Below are 25,465 nucleotides of genomic sequence, written 5' to 3' on the forward strand. Positions count from 1 at the left end.
GGCGCCTGGGTAGCTCAGTGTGTTGAGCCACTGCCTTCGGCTCGGGTCATGATCTTGGGCTCCTGGGATCGAGTCCCGCATGGGGCTCTCTGCTCAGCGGGGAGCCTGCTTCTCTCTCTCTCTCTCTCTCTGCCTGCCTCTCTGCCTACTTGTGATCTCTGTGTGTCAAATAAATAAATAAAATCTTAAAAATAAATAAATACATAAATAAATAATGCTTTCTTGGGCTCCTGTGACATTACAGAGTTATTCTCTCAAATTGTACTTACATTAAGAAGCCACTTTAGGGACGCCTGGGTGGCTCAGTTGGTTGGACGACTGCCTTCGGCTCAGGTCATGATCCTGGAGTCCCGGGATCGAGTCCCGCATCGGACTCCCAGCTCCATGGGGAGTCTGCTTCTATCTCTGACCTTCTCCTCGTTCATGCTCTCTCTCACTGTCTCTCTCTCGAGTAAATAAATAAAATCTTAAAAAAAAAAAAAGCCACTTTAAGCTAAACATGTGTTTCTCAAGTCATTCTCCTTAAGTAAAATTAAATTGCTTTGCTAAATTAAAACTTATTTACTGGTCTACTTAAAAACTATAGGAAGTAAAAACAAACAAACAAACAAAAAATCTATAGGAAGTTTCCGATGTGTGATTTTCACACAGTTGGTAAATAGCATCATTGTAAAAATTCTGGCCTACTAGAAGTTGAGTTCAAATGAAAGATCAAATGAAGTAAATAACACTGAGAACACAGTAAAGTGCCACTGTTTTTTGATTTCTACTGATTTCTGCATCCAAAGTGAGACAGCATCAGAATTTTTGGCACAGATAAATGACCTAGGAATATATTATCAAAGCACTGATATATGAAAGATGCAGCAAAAAGCTCAACATACGGGAATTTAAAATGATCTAGGGTAGTATTCCTATGAACTGTAACATAAAAAGAAATGCTTTCTGTGTTTTGCATGTACGTATCAGAAAGTATGATTTCTGCTTCATATTCACATAGAGAATTCTGTTGTTGTAGGCAACCTGCCCAACCGCTAAGTATGGACTTGTTGGTCATTGTCTTTTTTTCAGTTACATAACCTCCTGTTACAACTGCTTGAGCAAACCAAGATAAATCCCACTTTCAAGCAGGACCAAACAAAGAAGTCTTTCTAGAAGATCAAACACTTCTCATCAATCTGGCAGAGGGACCTTCTTACTAAGAAACCACCCCTACTGGCTGAGGAACAGACTGTACAGGGACTCTCAAGGTAGCCAAACACACATTCCACACCCCCAAACACCTTGTGTTCACCTTTTCCAACAGAGTAACAGCCCTCATTTAAATCTTACCAGTTTGTCACAAGGATTCCCTGAGGGCAGATGAATGAAAACATGCAAACTCGAGGCCTCATCTTGTGTGAGCTGGGTCTGTTGTGGTACAGCGGCTGTGCATGCTGCTGGCTGCTACCCTGAGCTCCTGTGTCCTGGACAGGGTTACCAGGCTGGGATTTCCCCGGCCTAGCAATTGTTAAATCCACCCTGTCGCCACTAGCCTGGAGAAAACACACATATATAATCACCAGTCATTAATGATGCTTCTCACTTAAAAAAATTATAGGGAGGGTCATTTTCAATGCACTTATCATCGCTGTATCAGAGCCTCACCTGAGTGGGGACTGAAGGACCCTGCTGGGGGTGGGGCAGACGAGGGAGTTCATTTCAGGAGCTAATACTTTAAAACTTCTGCAGGTAAAAGAGCCACACACAGACCTCTTGGGTAAACCTTCCCTAATCCTGGAAATACCAAGGATATAACCAAAGCAAAGCCTGGGTTCTGATCTCCCCATGATTTCTTGAAGGGTAACTGTCTTTTTATACTTCCCTCCCCTGCAAAACTGGCCTTGGCACTGAGAGAAAGAGAGCAAAGAAGATATAAGGACGAACGGATTCTAAACTGGATTACAATCTTTTGTGATTTCTGAAATAAATTCCAAGATGGCTACTTTGAGAGTGATAATCAATGAAACTACATGTAGCTCTGTTTCCACACACTACAGCTTCAAATCGAAAATAGGGATCAGCTTAAACAGTCCTGAAAAGAATGATAACAAAGGTCCTGTAAAACAGGATTAGTATTTATATACATCACAAATTGTGTGCGTATATATGCCATATGTGCACTCACACATAAATGTAATTTTAGAGGTGATGACAACCACGTTAAATTTAGAGGTCCATTATCTGTATTTATAGATCTAGATCTGAAACACAGATTCACATTTATTATACTTTTTAAAGCTATTTTATCTTTGCTTTTAACGTACAGGCCTGGTCTACTTGATGCTGATTCTTGGTCAAGACTACAACGTTCCAAGTTTACTATCATTGCTATGGGAAAATTTGACAGCCTGCGTTCAAGAAGCTGTGGTGGAAAGTAGAACACTCCTCCACCATGACTGCAGTCAGTAATGTTAAGAAAGCACTCCAGTTTCAGTTCTCAAGTTGGAAAAGGAGTGAAAACCATAATTTTTAAAAAATGATTTTATTTATGTATTTGAGAGCGAAAGCGAGAGAGCAGGGTGGAGGGGCAAAGGGAGAGGGAGAAGCCGACTCCTCGCAGAGCAGAGAGCCCAATGTAGGATCTGAGCCGGAGGCAGATGCTGAACCGCGGAGCCACCCAGGTGCATGAGTGATAACCAATTTTAAGGCCCTATTAGAGTCACTTACTTATTCAAGTATTTCATTAAACTAGTTTCAGACAATTCTTCAAATAACTGAAAGAATAACACTTCTCATGTGGCCAGAGTCTGGGGATTTGATCTAACAGGTAAATGCCAAAGTAGGACGCTTACAATCCAGATATTTGAGATTCTGACACTTCCGAGTATTAGATCACATGGTGTGAAGGGTGAGAAACCCCTGTGATCTCATTTCAATATTAAGAATTGTTTGCTTTACTGCCTAACCCTCACCACTACCAAATACTCTATAACCAGTAATTTAGCTTTATGGGAAGACCCCTGCTCATGCAAACCTATTAACAAACAAATCCCTGATCTTTTTTGATTTCTTAAAAGACAAAATTCTGGGTGTGTGATGGAAGTGGACATATAAGCTTTAAACGATGGGCCAACATTTGGGTTTAGGCCAACTGCCTATCTAACTCTTCAGGGTTTCAAGACAACAAAAGAATTCTGTTAAAGTCAAGATTTTTAAAAATGCAGGATGCCTAAATGACAATACCTGTATTTCATAAAATAGTGGCATGCCCTTTTGCTGGGAGTATATACTGGTATGATCTTTCTAGAGGGAAGTTAAGCAAAATGTCTTAAACTTGAAAACAAAACATTAAAGTCTGTTGACAGGGGAGTGTTTACGTAAGTTTTAGCACAACACGTCTACAATACAGCTATATCATGGTGCATCTATTTTCAGGGTAAGAAGTCCACAGCATACAGCTGACGTAAAGAAAGGGTGGCAAACTCAGAATTTGTAAGCTGACTGCATGTCTAAGTAACTACGTAAATAGGTACCTATTTATTTGTAGGCATATACAGAAAAATGACGATGTTATTCAAAACTTTAATGTCACTATCTTATGGACTTTAGGCTGACTGTGATTTGGACTTCCTTCTTCATTTTCTGTATTTTGTCTTCCTTAGTCTCCTTTTCAGACATGGAATACATGTTATTCTCAGAATCCAAAACATTAAGATGTTTTTCACAAAGAAACAACTTGAGCAATATATTATATTTGGTATCATATATAAGTATCTGTATTCAATTTTTTTAAAACTCAAGTCTGGGACAAGAGACCAACGCCTGAATCTCCCTCCTAATGCAAGATGGCTACCGGGTGTGTGTGTTCCCATAGTTATAATGAACCAAACATTTGTGAAAAGGAGTAATGAAATGGGATTTAAATTTGGGTTTTCTTACACAGTACTTAAATCTTCATTGTTAATTCTGTTTACTATACACATTTCCCAGTGACTATCAACCTACTTTAATTCCTGATGCTCGATTATGTTACTGCTTGGTTTCCTCTATGTCAGAGTGTTTTCTTCTGCTTACTTAAAACAAAACAAAACAAAACAAAATAAAACACCATACACATCTTTGTTTCACCCCTATCATTGTAGGAGATACCCATATCATTAAATGCTCTGGTAGGTTATAGAACCGGAAGGTCTGGCCTGGATTATTTTCTACTTTTTCTATCTTATTTTTTTAAAAAATTTTTAAAGCTGTTTTCTTTTTTTTTAAGATTTTATTTATTATGTATGTATTTATTTATTTGACAGAGAGCAAGAGAAGGAACACAAGCAGAGGGAGTGGGAGAGGGAGAAGCAGATTCCTGGCTGAGCAGAGAGCCCCGATGTGAAACTGGATACCAGCAGCCTGGGATCATGCCTGACCGAAGGCAGATGCTTAATGGCTGAGCCACCCAGGTGCCCCTCTACTTTACCTATTTTAATGCTCATATTGAAAAATATTTTTCTCTAATAATAACCATCTTTACTTCACAGGGATACTATAAGAACACAAGTTATAATGTGTTTGAAATGCTCTGAATGCTTTATAAAAAGGGCACTACAGAGATAATGAGTTCTTCTCAATAAAAATTGATTTTCCCCACTTGTATGGAGGTGAAGTGGAGAGTGAACGTTACAAGAGCAGGGAAGTCACAACTTTGGAACCACAGCTCCTTCAAGCTTTGCTTGTCTCACCTGTTTTCGGCAGGGAGCCTGCTTCTCTCTCGGACCCTGCCTGCCACTCTGTCTGCCTGTGCTTGCTCTCTCTCCCTGTGTAAGCTGCAAAAAAGGGCAATCTGGTTCTTTCTGTCTTGGCCACAAAGGTGTCAAAATGTGAAAACCAGCTACAAGAGTTCCTCCACGGAGAATCAGTTTAGGAGCTGGGGTAGAAGGAATACAGGGTAAGGTGTCCAGAGAGCTGTGCCAACCTCATGCAACCAGAATACTACTAATATCGTAAAAGGACAGCAAACACAGGAATGTGGTAAATATGATAGGATCAGAAACTGGATTTTACATTAGCTGGATTAGTTATGTTTCCTGTATTCTCCTATTGCCTCTTCGGATTTAGTCAAGAACAAAACACTGGAAGTTCAGTCTGTGTCAGCCAGGCCAAGTGCAATGAAGGAGGGGTTTTGGGCCCAAGTGTCGAAGTGGAAATCACAAACTACAAGAGGCAGAATACAGATGGGCGTGGAAACCAAAGCCAGGAACCCCCAGTGGAAAGGTCAATCCTTGCTGCTCTTGGAGCCTAGTTTGTCTGTCTTCCCCTCTGGACATTTCTCTTGAAGAATTAAAAATCCTAGAGGTTCTAAGTTTGGTTTTAATGAAGAAGACAGCTATTCCCAACAGGATATCATAACCAAATCCACTCTTTTATTGACTCAGCAAGTTTGTCCTGGGTATCGACTCCAGGCACAGCTCTGTGAGAAGCCTGTCCCATGTACGTAATAATGGCGGCTGCCATCCCCAAAGGAAGACACTGCATTTGAATAACTCTCTGTGACCAATTATGCATTCAGTGGTGAAGAGAAGGAATGTCTTCAGCACTTAGTGTGAGAAGAGGTCTGAATGGGTGATAATGGCAGGGCAGGGCTTTCTGGATGAAGGTGGGGAAGCTGTAGCACAATGGGGACAGGCTGGAACGTGGAGGGAAGCAAGGAGACTGCGATGTCTGGCTTTTCTGCTACATTATACATTCTATGAGGGCAGGGCTTGCTTTTTGCTCTTAATTATACCCTCAGCTCTGACCACCATGCCTATGATGTTTCAGTAATACACCGATGGCTACAGCTGAAAGAAAAAGCAAGGGTGAAGGCTGAGGGGACAGGTTGTGTAAGACTTCAAAGAGGACCTGGACTATTAGATTAATCAGTATGGACTTGATTCTCTGGTCCAATCTATCCAGGGAAAGCAGAGTCACAGGTGAATTAACCGGACAATGTCATACCGGATTTCAGAGCAGAGTAGGGAGGCAGGGGTTTTGATTCTCCTGGGTTAGACATGAAGCAGTGAGGGCACAGACCAGAGAGATGGCAGGGAAAAGAGAAGGGGTGAATACCAACAGACTGTGCGGAAGGACCCAGCAGTGAAATCGAGGAGGCAAGAGTCCTTGAGCTTGGGTTCCTAGAAGACATCTTTTATCATTCATGCCTATTTCTTCTCTCCTAAATATCCATTCTTTTAGCTTCAAGTACCACATACACTTGCATGGGTCATATATCCAGGTCAATTTTCACATACACTCTAGAATTCACATGAACAGTGGAATTCTGGCCATCTCACGCTCATCAGTATGCCCTCTAACACAATATCATCTTGCCCGAAGCAAGTTCATTTGTTGGAGTAGCTCATTCTTTTTAAAGAGAAGAGGGAGAGGGTAGCACCAAGGATTAGGGCAGAGTCAGGCTGTTTGTGGATGAGAGTGCATTTGAGAGCCAAAAAGAGGTGGTCATGATTTTCGAATTCTATCTTAAATTCAATGCTGTAAGTTTTAAGTAACTTGTGCTGTGTGACCCGTCTTTTCTAGATTATAGAAATCCGTGTAGAGAAGGATGAATCAGACAACGAAGGAAACTGATGGATGGTACCCTGGGACTAGGGATAGAGCCAATGGGACAAGAGAATTTAGCAGTGAAGGTGGCCCCGAAATAGACAACCATGGAGACCAAGCCAGGAGGAATCCAGCTGGCCTGGAGAGCCACACACTGAGGCACATGCGGGATCCAATTTAAGATGGCGGTAAAAATACATTCCATGAGTTTGGGGGAAATCGGAGAATTTACTGATAAATTATGATCTGTTTAGCACTAAAAAAAAAAAAAAACAGTAAAACTTACCTTTTTATAAGTCAGATTCCACAGTACCCTAATTTCCCAATTTTAAATTGATGAATAAGAGCAAAAAAAGAGGCAAGTTAACAAAATAATTTAAAAAATTGATACCTGAAGAATTGGGTCTCCAGCAAGAAGTCTTCCATCTTTGGTGAACACCCCATCCCGACAGACTTCCTGGATAACAATGTATCTGTTGTTCAGTGGCGCTAAGCCTCCCCCAACAATCCTAATTCCTAGCTGAATATAAGGATCAGACCGGTGAATTTCAATTGTAGTAATTTTGCCTTCTGGAAAACTAACCGGCTGTTGCATAGCTGCCAAGGTAAAAATGAGAGGGAGAAAAATAGAAAGAAAAACGTTTTATATTTTGATTATCTTCACGTAAGTAAGTTATCATCTATCATTAGTGATGACCTTATGTTAATAGATGATTCATAACAAAGCAATACCACCGGATAAGAAAAACAGAATGACCAAACACCAATAGATAAGATTAGCAAAACACTTCCTCTTCGAAAGGTGAATAATCAACAAATAACTACTATGCATCAGATCACTAGGGACCACATAGTGATCTGATAAAGAAATATAAAGACAATATCATCTTGTCCTAATTGATCAGAGAAACTCTGACCCATGAAACAGCTGTAAACAGTGCAAGGCAGTACATATGAAATAAAAAAGACAAACTCTGTGACATACAATCACCGTAGTGGTTGACAAAATAACCACATTAAGCAAGAAGAGGAGGGTCTTGATCTGAGCAGTAGGAGATAGAAGAATTGTTATAGCCATGGCTGGGAAAACTGGGATTTTTAGAAAAATTGGAATTTTCATAAGAGATAAACCTATTTAAAAGTAAGACAAAGGGCCAACTACTAAGATATGCCCAAGATCTATGACTAGAGGTTTTCTGCGTGTTTCCTGGTGGGTCATGTAGACAGATCAGTGGCTGCTACCAGAGGACAGCAAGAGTCAGACACATGGCCTTGGGAGTCAGATACATACCTAGCCATTTCGTGGCTCTCAGACTTTGACCAATGACTCCCTGACTAAGTTTCCTCATCATTAAAAAAAAGCCAGTATTGGTACAAGCATTTAATAAGTTAATATATGTAAAGTGCCTGGCACAGTGCTGACACAGAATAAGCACATAGGCTGAGGTATTATTTTTGTTCTTCTTGATGCTGTGGATTTCTTAGTCAAGAAGCAATAGGCTTCAAAACAAACAAAAGAAGCCTGCTGATGACCAGTGAATTTGTGGACTACAACAGAAGAGGGGGAGGGGGAAGAATAAGCCTCAAGGTAAGACTCGCTTTCTCTTTCTAAACGGCAAACTGTTAGGCTTGTACACTTAAAGGGTGAATATGTGATACGTGAAGCAGATCTCAGTAAAATTGTTTGTTGAAGAGGAAAAACAACAACAACAACAACAACACCCCATGTAGGGAAAGTAATAGGGAGTACTGAGAAGAAAGGAAATATCTGATTTGAAAACAGATGAAAAGCAAAAGCAAGGTGAAGAGCACATACTGTCTGTGGCCGTGTTCTCCTCCAAGGCGGGGTTGTCCAGGCCAGGCTCCTCAGGCCATGGGGGCAGAGACGCTGATATCAAGCTGCACTCAGCAGGTGATATGCCTGTCCCTGAACAGTCCGTTTCGAGGGATAAAGTACCTGGAAGATCTATTACAGTGGTTCCATTTTCATTCTCAATCTCTGTCTGAGCTTTATCAGTTTTCCTCCTTTCTAGGGCAAGTCTCCGATGAGAAGCTCCAGGACATCTAGAGAGAGAGCATTAGGGGGTTCCCAGATGATTTGAAAGGAAAAATGATTGACCGCTTGTGCCCCAACAACAGAATAGCCACTGCTTCATTGCCAAACTCACAAGTGGTATGTAATTCTGATTTTAACCTCTGCTCAAACTAAGTTCCTACCACACTGTGTAGCAAACTTAAAACAGGCGTTGGCATAAATAGTGGCTTCGTGCATGTCTCAAAAAATACTTCAATAAAAACCTGTATTCAGATACATACTAGTCCCAGAAATACACCAGCACAGTTGACGGTACCCTGCAAATACTATTCTGAGATCCTGATTGCATAACCCCCTTTTCACAGGGATGGCTTAACTCCTTAACAGGAGTGGAAACAGCTGTCTTCGTCTACAATGTGCTCCTGCATCCAGACTTGGACCCTGAGTGACACTGTTCCTTTCCAATCTCAGGGCCAAGGGTACACATTCATTTATTAGTGAGAAGCAATACATCTGAGGCTCTGCCACTTGCAGAAAAGCAGAGCAAAGGCTCAAGAGGCTGCATATGGTGGGTGGCGGTCTTATGTCTAAACTGCAGACTTCATTCAATGATAGTGTTTTTTAAAATCTCAAATTTCATGAAAAATCAAGTATAGGATAAATTTATTGAAAACTGGAAGCTATCCCTTAGCTGTAAAAGTAATGAATTTCCCCTCACAAACTAAAGATAAGTTGTGGGTTTCAAGTTCTTGCAAAAGATTGCTATGGAATTTCTTTCTTTGTATTTTTCTCATTCCTGGTTTCCTCATCACCTTATTAAGAGGACAAAGGATTTCCCTTCTGCACTGTTGTGCCGCACTCCAGGAAATGTTCCTGCAAGGACCTGACAAGTAACTTGGAATATTGTATCACTGAGAAAAACGATTTTTGTCAAGTAAGTAGATTGCATGAGAAATGCATTTTAAAACTCTTTCATTCAATAAAAAAATGGTGACAAAAAGTGGATCATAAAACAATACTTGAGATTAAAACTATAGGGAAAGATTCAATTCCCCAAATGCATATCACACACTGGTATCCATATGCGTAACAGCCAGTCTTCGATGGAGAAACAGACTAGGAACAGGGTTTGGGAAGGAAACATAAGCAGAATGTGCACAGCTGCGAAAGAGCCTAGCTAACAACTACAAAATCCTAAAAACTAAGTAACTGTAAAGCCCCTCTTATTTTATCCAAGAATAATTTTTTTTTTCTGTTCTTTCTTTTTTTTTTTTTTTTCTGTCAGAGAGAGTGAGCACAGGCAGAGGCAGAAAGAGAAGCAGGCCTCCTGCTGAGCAAGGAGCCAGATGTGGGACTCAATCCCAGGACTCTGGGATCATGACCCGAGTGGAAGGCAGCCTCTTAACCAACTGAGCCACCCAGGTGTCCCCATGAATAAATTTAAAACTGGATCCCTGAAGTTGTTAGGTAAAGAACCAGGTATACTCACATCTCAATGGAATAGCAAATTGCTAAGAGGGACTAAAGACAGGTATTTTGTGTGATATCACAGAGAACTATGGAAGAAGGCATTCATCTAGCACTCAGGAAGGTTACAGAAGACTACGCAACACCCACCTTTAAACAGATGGGGAGCTGGGCACACAGAGACGGAACATTTAGCCAGGAGGAGACAATGAAAGACTTCAAACTACACAAGGGAGGCAAGAGTGTCAAGAAAAAATGACATAGATTATACCATAGAAAGAAAAAACAAGTACATATGAATGGAAAAAAACACAAGCCTCATTAACATTTTTAACTAAGACATAAGACTGGCAAGTCATCAGAATTTTTAATAGTTAAAAAGCTTAATATAACTTTTATTTAATGGATGACAGATTTTTAAAAACATATTTTTCTACCTTGCTTGCATGATATAGCAATTTAGCCAGCAAGTACTCTTAGGAAAGAAACTAGTTAAGAGTATCAGCTCTTCCACTTATTGACAACCTCTTCCATTTATTAACAACCTCTCTGCCCATATTCTTCTTTATATAACAAAGATAAGACGGCCTAACTCATAGAGCTGTCATGAAAACTAAACTGCTTAAAATACTGCCTCATAAATAATAAGAACTCAATACAAACTAGTGACTACTAGTATCATAGCAACTTAAAAGTACTCAAGCTAGGGCTCCTGGGTGTCAGTTGGTCAAGCGACTGCCTTCGGCTCAGGTCATGATCCTGAAACCCAAGACTGAGTCCTGCAACTCACTCCCTGCTCAGCAAGGGGTCAGCTTCTCCCTTTGACCCTCCCCCCTCTCATGCTCTCTTTCTCTCTCTCTCAAATAAATAAAATCTTTTTTTAAAAAGCACACATGCTATACAGTTTTCTTACAGAACATCTGTATCAAGTCTTATAACCTATAAGACTTAAATAAAACGAAACAAAACCCTACAATAAAATTACTTTAAGTTAGTTTACCTGAGCAGTTTCTGTTTTCAACTTGTCAATACTGGGGGTGTTCCTCTGTAATCCACTGGCAGCCAGTGACAGAGTTTTAATATCTTCTTGTACTTCAAGCATGGCTTTTGAAGACATTCTACTAATTTCTTCTTGTACCTGTTTCTGTTCCTTCACAAATTTCCTAAAAAGATACATAAAACTGAATTCCAAAAAAATACACCTTTGGTTTCCTATAGGAAAAAAGTATATTTACTATAGGCTGGTCAGAGTCCTAGAGTTTTTTAAAAAGGAAATATTAAAAATTCATCCACAGTTCACATGCTTTTTTCAGATTGACAATAAAAGAATTTTAATTCCCATTATTCTGCTTTGTATATAAAAATATTAAAATTTTTACCAACACCCAAGTTAAAATGTTTAAGAGGAAGAAGAGATGTTCCCCTTAAAATAGATTCTAACATTCTTCAACATGATATATCTAATTACATTTGACACACTTACTGGAGGTTTTCAACATCCTGGCAGATGACAGGAGGGAGATTTTCATCCTTCAGTGCTTTACTATCCCTGAGAAAAACGCCACAGATAGATTAAATCCATTGAGGTTCTAAAAAGCTGACAGCTGAGTTCCACTACATAAGTGTTAAAGGGGAGGAGGTAAAACAAATATTCCCCATTTATAGCTCTTATGGTTGATTTCAAATCTCTTTATAAAAAAAATGTTGTTTCCTGACCTTTAAAATAGCTTTAACAATTCATCTGACAGGGAGATTTCTCTTCTAAAAGGACTGGCACCTATCATAAGTACACTAAAATGCATCTGACCAAATGTTTAAGAAAAAAAATTAGAAAATACAAGAGATTAAATAGTGAACTTAGTTCCCCTGGCTCAAAAACTGTATGACTGACCTTTTATTTCGTTCAAAAATATTAAAGCATTCATTAAAGAAAGTCTACAAACTTCTCATAATGAGATTCTCATTGTATTTTACTTGATTTTTAGAATTTCAATTTATTCTTCAACAAAATAAAACCTAGGGATAGACTAAGGGAATCATAAATATTTAGTGAGAATAGGAAGAGGTGAAATGTGGCATGGTGTAATGGAATTATGAGTTAAAATTCAGTCACAGATCTGCTACTACTTCCTTGATAGAACCTGAAGCAAACCTCAGTCTCCTACAGCTTTCTTATTTATGAAATAGGGCTAAAGTATACAGAAGATATTTTGGAGGCATGAACTTGATCATTTATTTACAAATGTTTTATCTAATGTAATACAAATTAGGTGAGAAAATGTAAGTGCTAGTAAAAATAGTGATCTTCAAACTGATCTGATGTATATTATAGATAGAGGCTTTTCTCCCTCTTCATCATCAGAAAATAAATGGGACTGGTATAGTAGTTTATATAGAAAAGGTATATATACCTAAAACTGAGCATAAAGTATTCCAGAAAGCATTGGTTATAAACTTTCCTAATGATTAAAAATTAAAGACCTGACCTGCCAAAATCTTTCCAGAGCATATGTTTATTATTTTACTTTAGACAAAAACTGATTCAAAGAATTTTTCTTCTAAATGTCTATATAGATTTTTTTTACTTCCGATGAGACCACCTGCCTATAAATTAACAAATAAAATTCTTCAAATAAAATACTTTAAAATTTAAATTGTAAACCTACTCTGGTCTTGTTCCTGTTTTATCACCTAGAAAATTCAAGAAGCTTTATGTAAAAACAGGTCATTTATCAATGTATTCCAAATTCAAGTTTTAATTTAACACAAACTTAGGTATAAATAGAAACTTCTAAGCATTTTACAGACAGACTTGTAGACATCATGTGAGGTCACTTGTCACAAACTCCAAACAACATACTATGGGGACATGTTTGTATACACATAAACACATAGTTACGTAGCTGATTTGTATCTATTTCTTTCAAGGGCGAGATTCTTCCTCTTTGAACTATCTTCTATGAAAAATATTCTTGCTTAGCACAGTTGACCTCCTGCAAGTTCTACTGGTTACTTTCTTAGGTTCTATCAGTTTAGAATACTAAAATATGTCAGACTACCCGGATGTCTCTAAATATTTTACAAAAGCAGCAATTTTTTAAGATGATGTTTTTAATGTGTGCAGATAGATCAACAGCTTTCTTATGAACACTTATTTAGTGGCTATCATTATTAGTGTATGTCTAAAAGTAGAAAAGTAAAAATGCTCCGTCAGCAAACTGCAGTGAATCACTTTCTGCTTTTCCAGAATTTACTTCACACTGCAAAATAAGACCTGCTTAATGAAGGAAATACAGGAACACACAAAACTTCATCCCATCAGAGAACCTTAATGGTTCCTCTTTCAACCTGTTTTGGCACTTACACACACATTTTTAAACGTGATCAGGATGACATAAGTTATGTGCACATATTTTCTCAGGATGTTGAAATTAAGTCTTTTTCATGTCACTTAACATGATTTTAAATGACCACAGAATACTGATGACATAGCTGTATCAGAACCTTTATGCCCAACCCTCTTCTTAACATGTACGCATTTACTATATAAACAATGCTGCTACAGTCAATGCCTTTATCTCCAAATGCTTGTGCATGACTTTATTTGTATTCCACAAAAAGAGGAATTTATAGGTCAAAGATTACATCAAGGAAAACCTACATATTATCAAACTGATCCTTTAAAACAACTGTTCCAATTTATCTTCCCACCTACTACGAATAAGTAATTTTTCCGACACACCCTCAACAACAATGGACATTTTTCTGAAACAATCTGCCAGTACATAGGTGAGAAATGCCACTTCATTATCATCTAAATTCATATTTCTGACAGTACTAAGTAAAACATTTCAAATATTAATTAGACAAGTCTATTTCTCCTTGAGTGAATGGTCTATTCAGGCTATTTGAGGTATATCTGAGGTATGTTTCTCACTGACTTCTCAGAGCTATTTTAACATTAAGCATATTAATTATCTCATACATATACGTTATATGTCTATTTCTAAAATGAGACCTTAATTTCAAGATACATCTCAATTTCAGATGTTAAAATGTGAAGAAAAAAAGCATCTAAACAGCTAGTATTTTAGTTCCAACCTGTCCTTTACCTTTTGCCTTTGTCCAGAAACAAGATGGGATTGGGAGGGAGACAAACCATAAGTGACTCTTAATCTCACAAAACAAACTGAGGGTTGCCGGGGGGAGGGGGTTGGGGAGAAGGGGGTGGGATTATGGACATTGGGGAGGGTATGTGATTTGGTGAGTGCTGTGAAGTGTGTAAACCTGGTGATTCACAGACCTGGGGATAAAAATATATGTTTATAAAAAATATATGTTTATAAAAAATAAAAAATTAATAAAAAAAAAAAAAAGAAAAGAAAACTTAGGCCTGTTTTTGGCCGACCGTGGGCCCTGACTAGTCCATCTAGCTTGGCATCTGTAATACCTGTGGACTGCTGTCAAAGCTCACTGTCAGCACTCCACCTCTGTTCCTGCCCTCCTGCACATTATCTTCCACATGGCTGCCAGAATGCTCTTCTTCAAACACGTATCTCATGTCCTATTATTCACATCAAACCCCTAGTTGGTCTCAACTGTCCTCCGTGTAATTACAAAACTCTTTAAGATGACATACACGACCCTTCCCTTTATGACATCTGGAATCTGATCTTGCCATGCTGCGGCTCGCTGGTTTTCCAGCAGTTCTTCAAAAGAGTAAAGATCAGGGGCGCCTGGGTGGCTCAGTGGGTTAAAGCCTCTGCCTTCGGCTCAGGTCATGATCCCAGAGTCCTGGGATCGAGTCCCACATCGGGCTCTCTGCTCAGCAGGGAGCCTGCTTCCCCCTCTCTCTCTCTCTGCCTGCCTCTCTGCCTACTTGTGATCTCTGTCTGTCAAATAAATAAAATCTTTAAAAAAAAAAAAAAAAAAAAAAAAAAAAAAAGAGTAAAGATCATCCTTGTCTCTAGATCTTACTCCATGCTGCCCCCACTTATAGACGACTGCTTCCAAGCCCTCTTCATCTATCAAACCCAATACAGCAGGTCCAGGCTAACTGATGAAGCTGCTAGGGAAACAGAGAAATCCTTTAGATTAATAAAGAACCCCTGGACACGTATAGCAGGTTAAAGGAACTGGATGTGCTATATCAGGTCATGTGCACTTATTCTACATACTCCTTTGGTTCAACTCTGAGGCACAACACAAGAAGAAGACAATGGGAGAAGGTGGAGTGGCGCGGGGGTGGGGGGGGGCGAAGGGAGATTAACTCCTTATATTTCTCTTACTCCTTTGCCTCTATCAAGTCTTTCATGTGGAGCCTAAAAGCAATTGCAATAAATAGAGAACCAGTTTCATAATTAAAATCAAAGTAGTTCAAGGGTACCAGACTGCTTCAGCTGATTAATAAAAAAAGCTGCTAAAACATCTAAGATAATTTCTTCTAATTTTGATGCGGCTACAAAGAAAACTAAGTAAAACCAAGAGACAAATCCCTATGTTTAAAAATCAATTTTCGGGGCGCCTGAGTGGCTCAGTTGTTAAGCATCAGCCTTCAGCTGAGGTCATGATCCAGGGTCCTGGGATCAAGCCCTGCATCAGGCTCCTGGCTCAGCAGGAAGCCTGCTTCTCCCTCTCCCACTCCCCACTTGTATTCCCTCTCTAGCTGTCTCTTCTTCTCTGTCAAATAAAATTAAAAAAAAAAAAAGTAAAATAAAATAAAAATCAATTTTCATTCAAAGTTATCCTAAATTTTCTAAGTTTAAAAGGATTTTAGGATAGCTAGCTTTTAAAACAGTACTTTACCCTAGAATTGTCTACATCCAAATAAAAAATTCTTGCACAGATATATGGACACCTTCAACTGTAATCATTCTAAGTTTTTCAGAGGATTCAATGCAATACGAGAAACATGCTTTCATCAGAGGCAGAAGACACAATGCAAGACAAAACAAAAAAAATCATGCACAGGAAATCAACAAAACTAAAACATATTTCAAAATGAATCTGGATTGGTAATTTTTAAAAAGAATATCCAGCATTGCAAGAGCACAGTGAGAACGGCATTTTCATACTGGCTGGTGGGTAATCAATTGGGAAACTCCTTCTAGAAAGTAATTTTACAATATTTACGAAGAGTCTCCAAAAATCTCCCTCTCTTTAAGCCAGTGATTAAGTTTCTAGGTATTTGTCTTTAAAAAATAATCAAAAATATGAATGAAAATTTATAAGAAAAACAAACACATAGAGAGCATTCATTATGTGCCTGGCTCTACTGAAGTCTTATAAACTGTAATCCTTGGGCCAACAATGTCAAGTAGTTACTGTTCTTTTCCCCCACTTTACAGATAAAGGAACTAAACACAGAGGGATAAATAACTTGAACAAGGTGACAGAGCTTATGAACAGTGGAGGGGATCTGAAGCCAGATTTCAGCTCAAGTCTATCCCCTTAAGCTACAATACCACATTGCCTCTCCCCATAAAGATGCTCAATATGTTGATACTTCCTAGAATTACGAACTGAATACAAACACTAATAATGGAAGGACGGCTGATTAATGATGTATCGATTCATAAAGCTGACTTAAGCAGCAATAAAACACTCCTAAAGAATTACTGAACTGACAAATATTGGTGATATAACATATGAGAAAGAACAGGTTACAAAGCAATCCAGTTGACCTTTGAACAATGTAGGGATTAAGGGTCCTAAACACCCAGGCAGTTGAAAATCTACACATAATTTGACTCCCCAAAATCTTTACTAATAGCTTCCTGCTGACCAGAATGTTTACTGACAATATAAAGTCTATTCACACACACTTTGTATGTGATATGTACGACATACTGCATTCTTACAATAAAGTAAGATAGAGAAAAGAAAATATTAAGAAAATCATAAGGAAAACACATTTACAGGTCTCCACTTTTACTGGAAAAAATTCACATATAAGTGGACCTAACCAGTTCAAAGCATGTTGTTCAAGTATCAACTTATATACCATACATGTGTTCATGATCCCAACTTAAGAACATATATGAATACACACACTGATAGCTACATAACCGTATGCATAAACAAAACTCAGTTTTCTAGGGAAATAAAATCTTAAACACATAATACACAAAAAATTTGTGAGATATAAAATAAAAGTAAAAGTAAAAACTTTACTACTGAACATGTAACTAAAAATCTTACTGACATAGAAATTTAAGTTACGGTTAGAATAGAACATTACTTACTCTTTTTATCTGATGAGGTACGAAAATCTATACCACCAAGACCTTCATTGCCTGCAGTTGAAGTAGCTGCTGTGGTTCCCAAAGTCAAGCCTAAAGTATTCTGTCCAAGTCCTACAAATAAACCAAATATAATTTACAAAGTCTTCACAATGATTTTTCCCTCAATGGACAAAATTCTCAAATGCTTTCAAGCTGGATCCCATTTTTCTTCATAATTGGCTTAAGCAAATAACATGGAATAAGTCTAAAGCTGGGATTTAATGGTGTATGTAGTCTGGATAATATGATTTTAACTCCTTTACGTTTTAGGTAATTTTTTAAAGTGTAGACACACAATGTCACATTAGTGTACAACAGTGACTTGAAAACTCTATACATGCTATGTTCACCACAAGTGTCACTACCCTATCTGTCACCATACAACCTTATTACAATACCATGGATTATATCCATCCCTGTGACTGATTCCATAACTGGAAGGTTGTACCAACTCCCCGTCAGCCATTTTGCCTGTCCTCCCTACCCTTTCGGACAACCATCAGTTCTCTGTATTTATGGGTCTATTAATTTGTCTTTACTAAAAAGGTCAGAGTTTATCTGTTAATTCAATAAATGTGAACATACTACTTGTTTTTTTTAAATCCTCCTGAAAAAGCAGTTTTAGTTTGTATATTTCCAGGTGAATACTTCTTGTCCTCTAGTCATGCTTTGTAATTGGATACTTTTTAAATTATCAAGTATTGGATGTGTTAATTAACTTGATGGGCATTTACAATGTGCACGTATATATGAAATCACTATGCTCTACACTTTAAATATCTTACACTTTTACTTCTCAATTATACCTCAGGACAGCTGTTAACAGATAAATAAATTACATAATAAAATAATCTGGTAATGATTTATAAGATTTCAGCAAATATTATAAATCTTATAAAGCAAATAGTTTCATTATTCATGAAATCTAAAGAACTGAGAGTTAGAAGCCTTACAGTTCAAACATCAAATTTCATACTCCCAAGCTTTTTCAAGAAATATTTAATGAAAGAAATAGACTTCATTTATTTAAATCCTACCTCACTGACAAAAGGATTGAAGGGGCTAAACTACAGTTAATCTTAAGTCATGAAGGTATGCTTGTAAATCAAGTAGCAAAATTTTAAAGACCACGCATTGGTAAATCATCTAAGTCTATGCATTACCAAGCTCACATAAGTGTGGTTCTTTTTGGACAGATGCTATTTACTTTAAACAGAGGAAACAGTAGAGGCACTGAATAAAAGCAGGGGATATATGAAGAGTGGATTTAAATACTGACAATGTGTGAAAAAAAATATAGCTAAATGAATGTCCATTAAAAAAAAAAATACAGGGGTATGTTTAGTTAGCACAACCATAAATCAAGCACTGACGTGTGTCTAGAGCCTAAGAAAAATTGTAGCAGGCCTAAAAACTCATTAGAAAGACACAAAAACAATCCTCCACCTCCCCTTTCTGTTATTTTTGTGTTTTGCTCTCATAGGACTCTTTAGGAGAGATGTTTAAACACTTATCCTACAAAGAAATGTATGTTACAGTCATCCAGTGATTCAGTTATTAGGAGATATTTTGAATACCTACAAGGTGAGACTACAGTGACAAAGACAAGTATCTGAAAGATAATGCAAACCTGAATGCTACAAATTTTTACAGATTATCTTCACCAACTCCTTTTTTCCCCTTCCACTGACCCAGAGTTTCTTCACTAAATTTAGTACCTGAACGGAGGACATGAAAGAGCTGTTTAATAGAAAACACTAGGTCATACTCCTTCATCTCTCCCACACGACCAAGTAATAGACACCTACGAGGTGTTGAGTAAAACTTCTGATATTAAATAGCCATTATACATGAACCTATGTATTACTGGGAATGCTATGATTTTCACATGTTTCAATGCCAAAAACTGTCATCCTACTTACTCACATTCCCTTCGGCGTATCGCTACAGAGAACCATGGCATTTTTGAGCTGGAAAGAAATACAAAAACCTTTCAGTCCTACCCTTGTTTTACAGATAACCAAAAGCTGCCAGATACTACATGACTACCTAAGACCTCACAATGATTTGGAATTACAACCAGGGCTTAATTCTAAGACTTCTGGTCTAGAGTTTGTTGTCTTTTTTTTTTTTTCCACTAAACGGGTTCAAATGACTATAAAAATACAATGTAAACTAAACCTCCTGAGAAAAAACCATTTCTTTATTTAAAGGTTTTTCCTGAATTAAAAAGTCATTGACTTTTTTAAAAACTCCAGTACTGAAAGGCTGTATAATGAGTCAGTGTCTGTGATCTATTAGGTTCCTTACATGCTTCCTTCTATAGCCCAGCTCTGTGAGATAATAAGAAAGAGAAGAGAAGAAAACCACAGATCTGGGATCTTTTCTCAAAAATTCTTACCCAGAGTTAATCCTGTAGTTATAGTTGCTGCTATTCCTGGGGACAAAAAGAGAAATAAAATTTAATCATCAATGGCAGATGACATTTTGGGGGGGTTATTACAAGGGCAAGACTTAGAGTCATCCTCAGGATATGATACTACAACAACCAGTATCTTCTACCATGACCGCTAATAGAAACGTTCTTCCTAGACCACTGGTTTTCATATTAACGGCTATATATAATTATATAGGGAATAAGATTTATAAATGCAAACAACGACTGCTTATAACAACATTAGGCAAGGAGAAAAAAAGCTACTCTAAGCCAACACTGGCACACAAAGTTGTTTCAAGGAGCTCACTGGAAGCTCCCGCATTCCTGCAGTTCTTACATTTTCTATGTGTGGCTGTGAAAAGTGGCAATCAAAGCTGGAATGTCAATGCATAAAGTGGTAACAGAGACCAAGAGGCCCTGCGGGTACAGAATAAAGAGTAAATAAAGAAATAAGCTTTTGAAATGGCAGCATTACTGACACACATTTTTAATAACCAAATATCTTTAAGTATTAAAAAACAGATTTTTATTATCGAAATGTCTACCAGAAACTTTGACCTCTTGCCCTTTTCCCATCGAAACAACTCTTTTAATAATATAAAAACTTAAAACGTCTCTTAGGAAGGTAAATTATAATGTTATAGCAAGAAAGGATGCTGACTGCCCCATATATGCAAATTAAAAAACGTCCAAATTGGTAAACTTGATTTATATTCACTAAGGTGAAACACTGCATTATATACTCTCATGTAAAAATTAAATTAATTCTTTATATTTAAAGAGGTAGATCTTCTTTGTGTCAAGTATACCAAAAAAGAAGTTATTTTGAAAAGAAATCTTGGGATGCGTGCGTGGCTCAGTTGGTTAAGTGGCGGCCTTCAGCTCAAATCATGATCCCAGGGTCCTGGGATCAAGTTCTGCAATGGGCTCCTTGCTCAGTGAGGAGCCTGCCTCTCCCTCTGCCTCCTGCTCCCCCTGCTTATTCTCGCTCTCTCTGATGAATAAATAAAATCTTTCTTTAAAAAAATCACATTTCTTCAAATTTGTTTCTCTTCTTTTTTGAAGATTTATTTATTTTTGAGAAAGAGCTTGGGGGAGGGGGGTGCAGTATGCATCAGGAGGATAGGGAAACAGAGACAGAATCTCAAGCAGAGTCCCCAAGGAGCTTAAAGCCCAAAGAAGGTCTCATTCTGCAAGCATGAGATCATGACCCGAGTGGAAATCAAGAGTTAGACCCTTAACCAACTGAGCCATCCAAGAACCCCTAAATGGGTGTTTTCATTTACACTAGAATAGATCATAACCGATGTGAGGCCTACCACTGGCCCTTAAGTCCACATCCCTATATATATTTCCATCTTCATATTTACCATTTTTTAGGTCTGACACCAATGACAATCCCTATAAAGGGCAGAGATATAAACCAGAACCTTAAAAAGAATATCCCATAGCTACTCCCTGAAATGTGACAATCCTCCTTACCTGTATTTGTTCCTCCCAGAGTGAACCCAGTGGTAGGTTTCGTTCCAAAGAGCCCGGTTCCAAAACCACCTGAAGGAGCAGATGTCGTGGTAGGAGTTGCAGTGCTTCCAAGAGTTCCAAAATTGAGACCCACTGAAGGGTTGCTTATTTATAAAGAACACAAAATAAAGTCTACTGGAACCAGTATTTCCTAAAGAAAAATAAGAATTAACTCTTCAAGGTTAAACATTTTCTTTCTTTTCACATATTCAATATATTGCCATAAAATACAAAAAGAACTAACAATTTATTTTTAACCAACCCAATTCAAAAAGTCTCCTGTTTTCTTTAAATATAAGTCACATACAAAAGATTTCAGATCCCAAGGAAATCATAAACAGTATCACATATTCTCCTTTTCTAAGTTTTATTGACAGCATATTTTAAAATGGCCACAGAGAAGTCCTATGAATGTGGATCATTTTCCTCATGAATGACTCACATATAGTTCATATTTCTAAATACACTTGTTCTTTCCCAACTACTAAATAAAGAAAAATAAAACATACTCAGAAAAGTTCTTTTAAGTGATCTTTGCCACCTCTCTGTTGATTTATCACCATATTCGTGGATTTAGAAAGGGACAGGGGGATACAGTTACTTTTCTTGTCACCAAAACAGCATCAAGAACTGGGGTAGGGGTGAGAAGAGGAAAAGAAACATAATCTGACAAGAGGAAAATACAAAGTAATTACCCTCTATCCAGATTATGTGTTCATAAGCAGAAATTCTCTTCAGAGTTTCTGAAAGCTCAAAAAGAACAGCTGGTGATAGCAACTGATGTGAACAAAGTTCACAACTTTCAAATGTTCTTATCAAAACTCAAGGGCTCATATTTGCTAACTATAGTGGGAGACCAAATTATTAAAATGAACAAAATGTCTCAACAACCTAACACTCCAAAAATTGTACAAGAGAGTTAAAAGAGACTATAACACATAACATAATGGGAGCTCCCATTCATCCTATATAGGTATCTTTATTCTGTCTTGCCTGCCCTTCCAAACAGACATAATCCCACGAGAAGTCAAGGTCAGTTTTAAAAAGCTTATGTCTGGGACACTGCAATTTAAGGAGGTAGCGGTGTTATGGCTGGGTTCCAGTGCCAACTCTCCAATGTCCTGGGACGTGTGTGACATAACTTAGCCTTCTTGATCCTCTGTTTCCTTATACGCAAAATGTTAATAACTGTGCCCACTTAACAGATTTTTTGCAAAAGATTGAGAGATTATGCATGGTGAATTAACTTCACTTAATAAATGCTATTACTGTCATCATTAGGAACTTAATAAATTCAACTAAACACATTTTATACAATGTATTACACCAGCCAATCACTGTGAGAGGAACAGAACTTGAAACCAGTCATCAACACTGAGTAGGGGCTCAAAAAAAGGGTCCTGGGATCGAGTCCTGCATCGGGCACTCTGCTCGGCGGGGATTCTGCTTCCTCCTCTCTCTCTCTCTGCCTGCCTCTCTGCCTACTTGTGATCTCTCTCTGTCAAATAAATAAATAAAATCTTTCCCAAAAAATGGAGCGGGCCCGGTGTCTTAGTTTATCATTGATTTTAAAATTATCTCTAGGAACATGGGTATGTGAAGTACAGAAGGTTGGCAAAACAGGGTTTAAGGTATTACCAACAAAGCACAAAACTGTGAACACTTAATCAACTGAGCTAAAAAGGTACTTTAATAAATGTTATCGGCAAATTTTGAAGACCTCAAATTAAGGAAATGGTAGTTATGCTGTCCTCCCTCCCAAATAATTCAGTGATCCCATTTGGTTTTACTGCTATTCCATTAATATAGAAAGACGCACAATGAAATTTTTTTTATTTTTATTTTTACTGAAATTATGTATTTTTAGACTAAATATTTAAAATTTCTTGACAACTTAAGATAACTGAAGACACAAGGCACTGTTTCATAATTAAATGTGAAAACATTACCGAAGAAATACTTCAAAGTGGTATCTTCTTACTCAAGAAAGCAAAAGAGAATTTTCTCTACAGGAGAGAAATTTATTTAAAAGCTACCCCAAACAGGACCAAGTTTTGCCTCAACCCACTACTATCTGCCAATGGCTCATCAGAATGTGTTACTGTTGACTCCATCAGGTCAGGAATATTGTTTTAACTTCTCCAGCATGCCCTAATGTGGACTTAGAAAGTAACATTTAGGGAGCACTTACCAAGTGCCAGATATGATGTTAAGTACTTTATTCATCAGCATCTCTGTTCCAGATGTGGGAACTGAGGCTTGGAGAGTAACTTCCCTAAAATGATTTACCTAAAGAGACCAAATCGGGATGCCTGGGTGGCTCAGTGGGTTAAAGCCTCTGGCTTCGGCTCAGGTCATGATCCCAGGGTCCTGAGATAGAGTCCTGCATCTGGCTCTCTGCTCAGGAGGGAGCCTGCTTCCTCCTCTCTCTCTGCTTGCCTCTCTGCCTACTTGTGATCTCTGTCTGTCAAATAAATAAATAATTAATTAATTAAAATCTTAAAAAAAAAAAAAAAGGATATTTTTGACACAGCAATTGCGATAGCATTGAACTAATCTAAGTAGGAGATGATAGGAATAGTTTTCGCCAAATCGGAGAAGGGTTACTGGTTGAAAACCTGGAAGAAAGAGCCAGTACCCTTATTTATTTCACCATCTAAAACAGAGTCCATTATATGGAACTGTGTTCAATAAATATCTGTTCCATGAATGACAAGAGCTTGCAACAGGGCGGTGGCACTGGAGTGAAGCAAATGGAAACTAGGTAATTAAAATTAGGAGGCCTTGCTGATTAAGGGTGCAGAGAGAAAAGGAGGTATTAAGGGAAATTCCCAGACTTTTCCTTGACTGTGTAGTCTGTACCTACCCCGTTTTTCTTGGTAAATTATGTTTTTTTTTAATTTTTTTTAAGATTTTATTTATTATATGAGTGAGAGAGAGAGAGAGCTCTCAAGTAGGCAGAGAAGTCGGAGGTAGGCCCCTTGCTAAGCAGAGAGCCCCATGCGGAGCTCAACCCCAGGATCCTGGGATCATGACCTGAGCAGAAGGCAGAGGCTTAACCCACTGAGCCACCCAGGCGCCCCTGTACCTCTCCTTTTTAATATAAGGAAAATACTTTTGGCTTTTTACTCTACAATGACAACCCTCAAGCTTCAGGAGATAGATACCTTGTAACATTTTCTATGCACACTTCTTGATGTAATGAACTCCTCCCCTTTTACCTTAAAAAGTCGGAGTTCTAAAAATTAAATTTCTCACCATGAAAATGACCTTTGACTATTATTGTCTCTTTCTAAACCTCTGCTGACTGTATTTCGTCATCGCCTGAAGCGGTGCTTTAGCAGGTTGCACAAAAACGATAAACATGCTACCTACAGTTTTCAGTGTAACTAGAAGACAGTGTGAGTCATTCCACCATAACACTCACGAATACTACTACGCACACTGTTCAAAATGACCACCAAGAAATGCTGCAACACGTATTTAAAACAAAAACCTGCAGTAAAAAAGGACAGGGTTCCATGAGGTACCAAGAGGTGAGCTCGTTTAGAATACCACGAAATCATTAAAGCAGTGGAATGTCCAAAGCCGTATATCCTGCAATGAATTCTGAATTATCAGCGATAAAACTCTAATTGTCCCCCTTAAAATTTTACTATTGTCTTTTTCTGAAACCCCAGAATGACCCACAATGTCGTTCTCCGTTCTGTGCCTCAGACTGCCGCACTGCTAGGGCTCAGCGTGAAATCCCAGGCCCTTTCACCCAGCCAGACCCCACTGGACAGGGACACTGGGTGAACCATTGTGGATTCTGGGGACTCACAACCCTATGACCACCCTCCCGACCAGGCCCCCGAACGGCAGGACTATGAGGCTGGCGCTGCGCAAGTCTGTCTTTCTTTTTCGCAGACCCACTAGAAAGGAACCCAGCGCGAAGGGAGAGGGACGGGCCCACCCACGGGATCTCACGGAGAGGACCAGGCCGGGAAGGCGCAGAAGCGCAGTTACCTAGATGCCCCGTCCCGAAGGAGAAACCGCCGCCTGCGCCGGTCCCGCCGGGGGCTACGGTGGTGGAGCCCAGCGTGCCGGTCCCGAAGGAGAACCCCGTGGACATGGCTGCCGGGGCTCAGCGCCGAAAGCAAGCTGCAGCGG

At 38.5% G+C, this 25,465-nt stretch overlaps 2 protein-coding genes across 2 annotated transcripts in view; both read right to left on the minus strand.

The window, feature by feature from the left end:
* The window catches only part of LOC131813468 (ral guanine nucleotide dissociation stimulator-like), a 166,874-nt gene that overhangs the window by 97,485 nt on the left and 43,924 nt on the right, over positions 1-25,465 (minus strand). The window lies entirely within an intron of this gene.
* LOC131813655 (uncharacterized) lies at positions 1,200-25,427 on the minus strand. The gene is made up of 10 exons (XM_059144015.1): positions 25,322-25,427; positions 21,275-21,343; positions 21,163-21,193; positions 19,757-19,792; positions 11,556-11,621; positions 11,073-11,235; positions 9,418-9,488; positions 8,387-8,634; positions 6,962-7,167; positions 1,200-1,535 (listed from the first exon to the last, which is right to left on the minus strand). The coding sequence occupies exons 1-10, from the start codon at positions 25,425-25,427 to the stop codon at positions 1,329-1,331; spliced, it is 1,203 nt and encodes a 400-aa protein (XP_058999998.1). The 3' UTR covers positions 1,200-1,328.

The sequence above is a fragment of the Mustela lutreola genome, chromosome 13, assembly GCF_030435805.1.
Source record: "Mustela lutreola isolate mMusLut2 chromosome 13, mMusLut2.pri, whole genome shotgun sequence".
NCBI classification, from domain to species: domain Eukaryota; kingdom Metazoa; phylum Chordata; class Mammalia; order Carnivora; family Mustelidae; genus Mustela; species Mustela lutreola.

Excerpts from the sequence above, each read along its gene's own strand:
- LOC131813655 (XM_059144015.1), bottom strand. The coding sequence starts at position 25,427 with ATGTCCACGGGGTTCTCCTTCGGGACCGGCACGCTGGGCTCCACCACC. Across the intron at positions 19,793-21,162 it reads GGTGTCAGACCTAAAAAATG|GAATAGCAGCAACTATAACT; the intron begins GTAAATATGAAG and ends TTTTGTCCCCAG. Across the intron at positions 8,635-9,417 it reads TCCTTTGTCCTCTTAATAAG|ATGTCCTGGAGCTTCTCATC; the intron begins GTGATGAGGAAA and ends CTCTCTCTCTAG.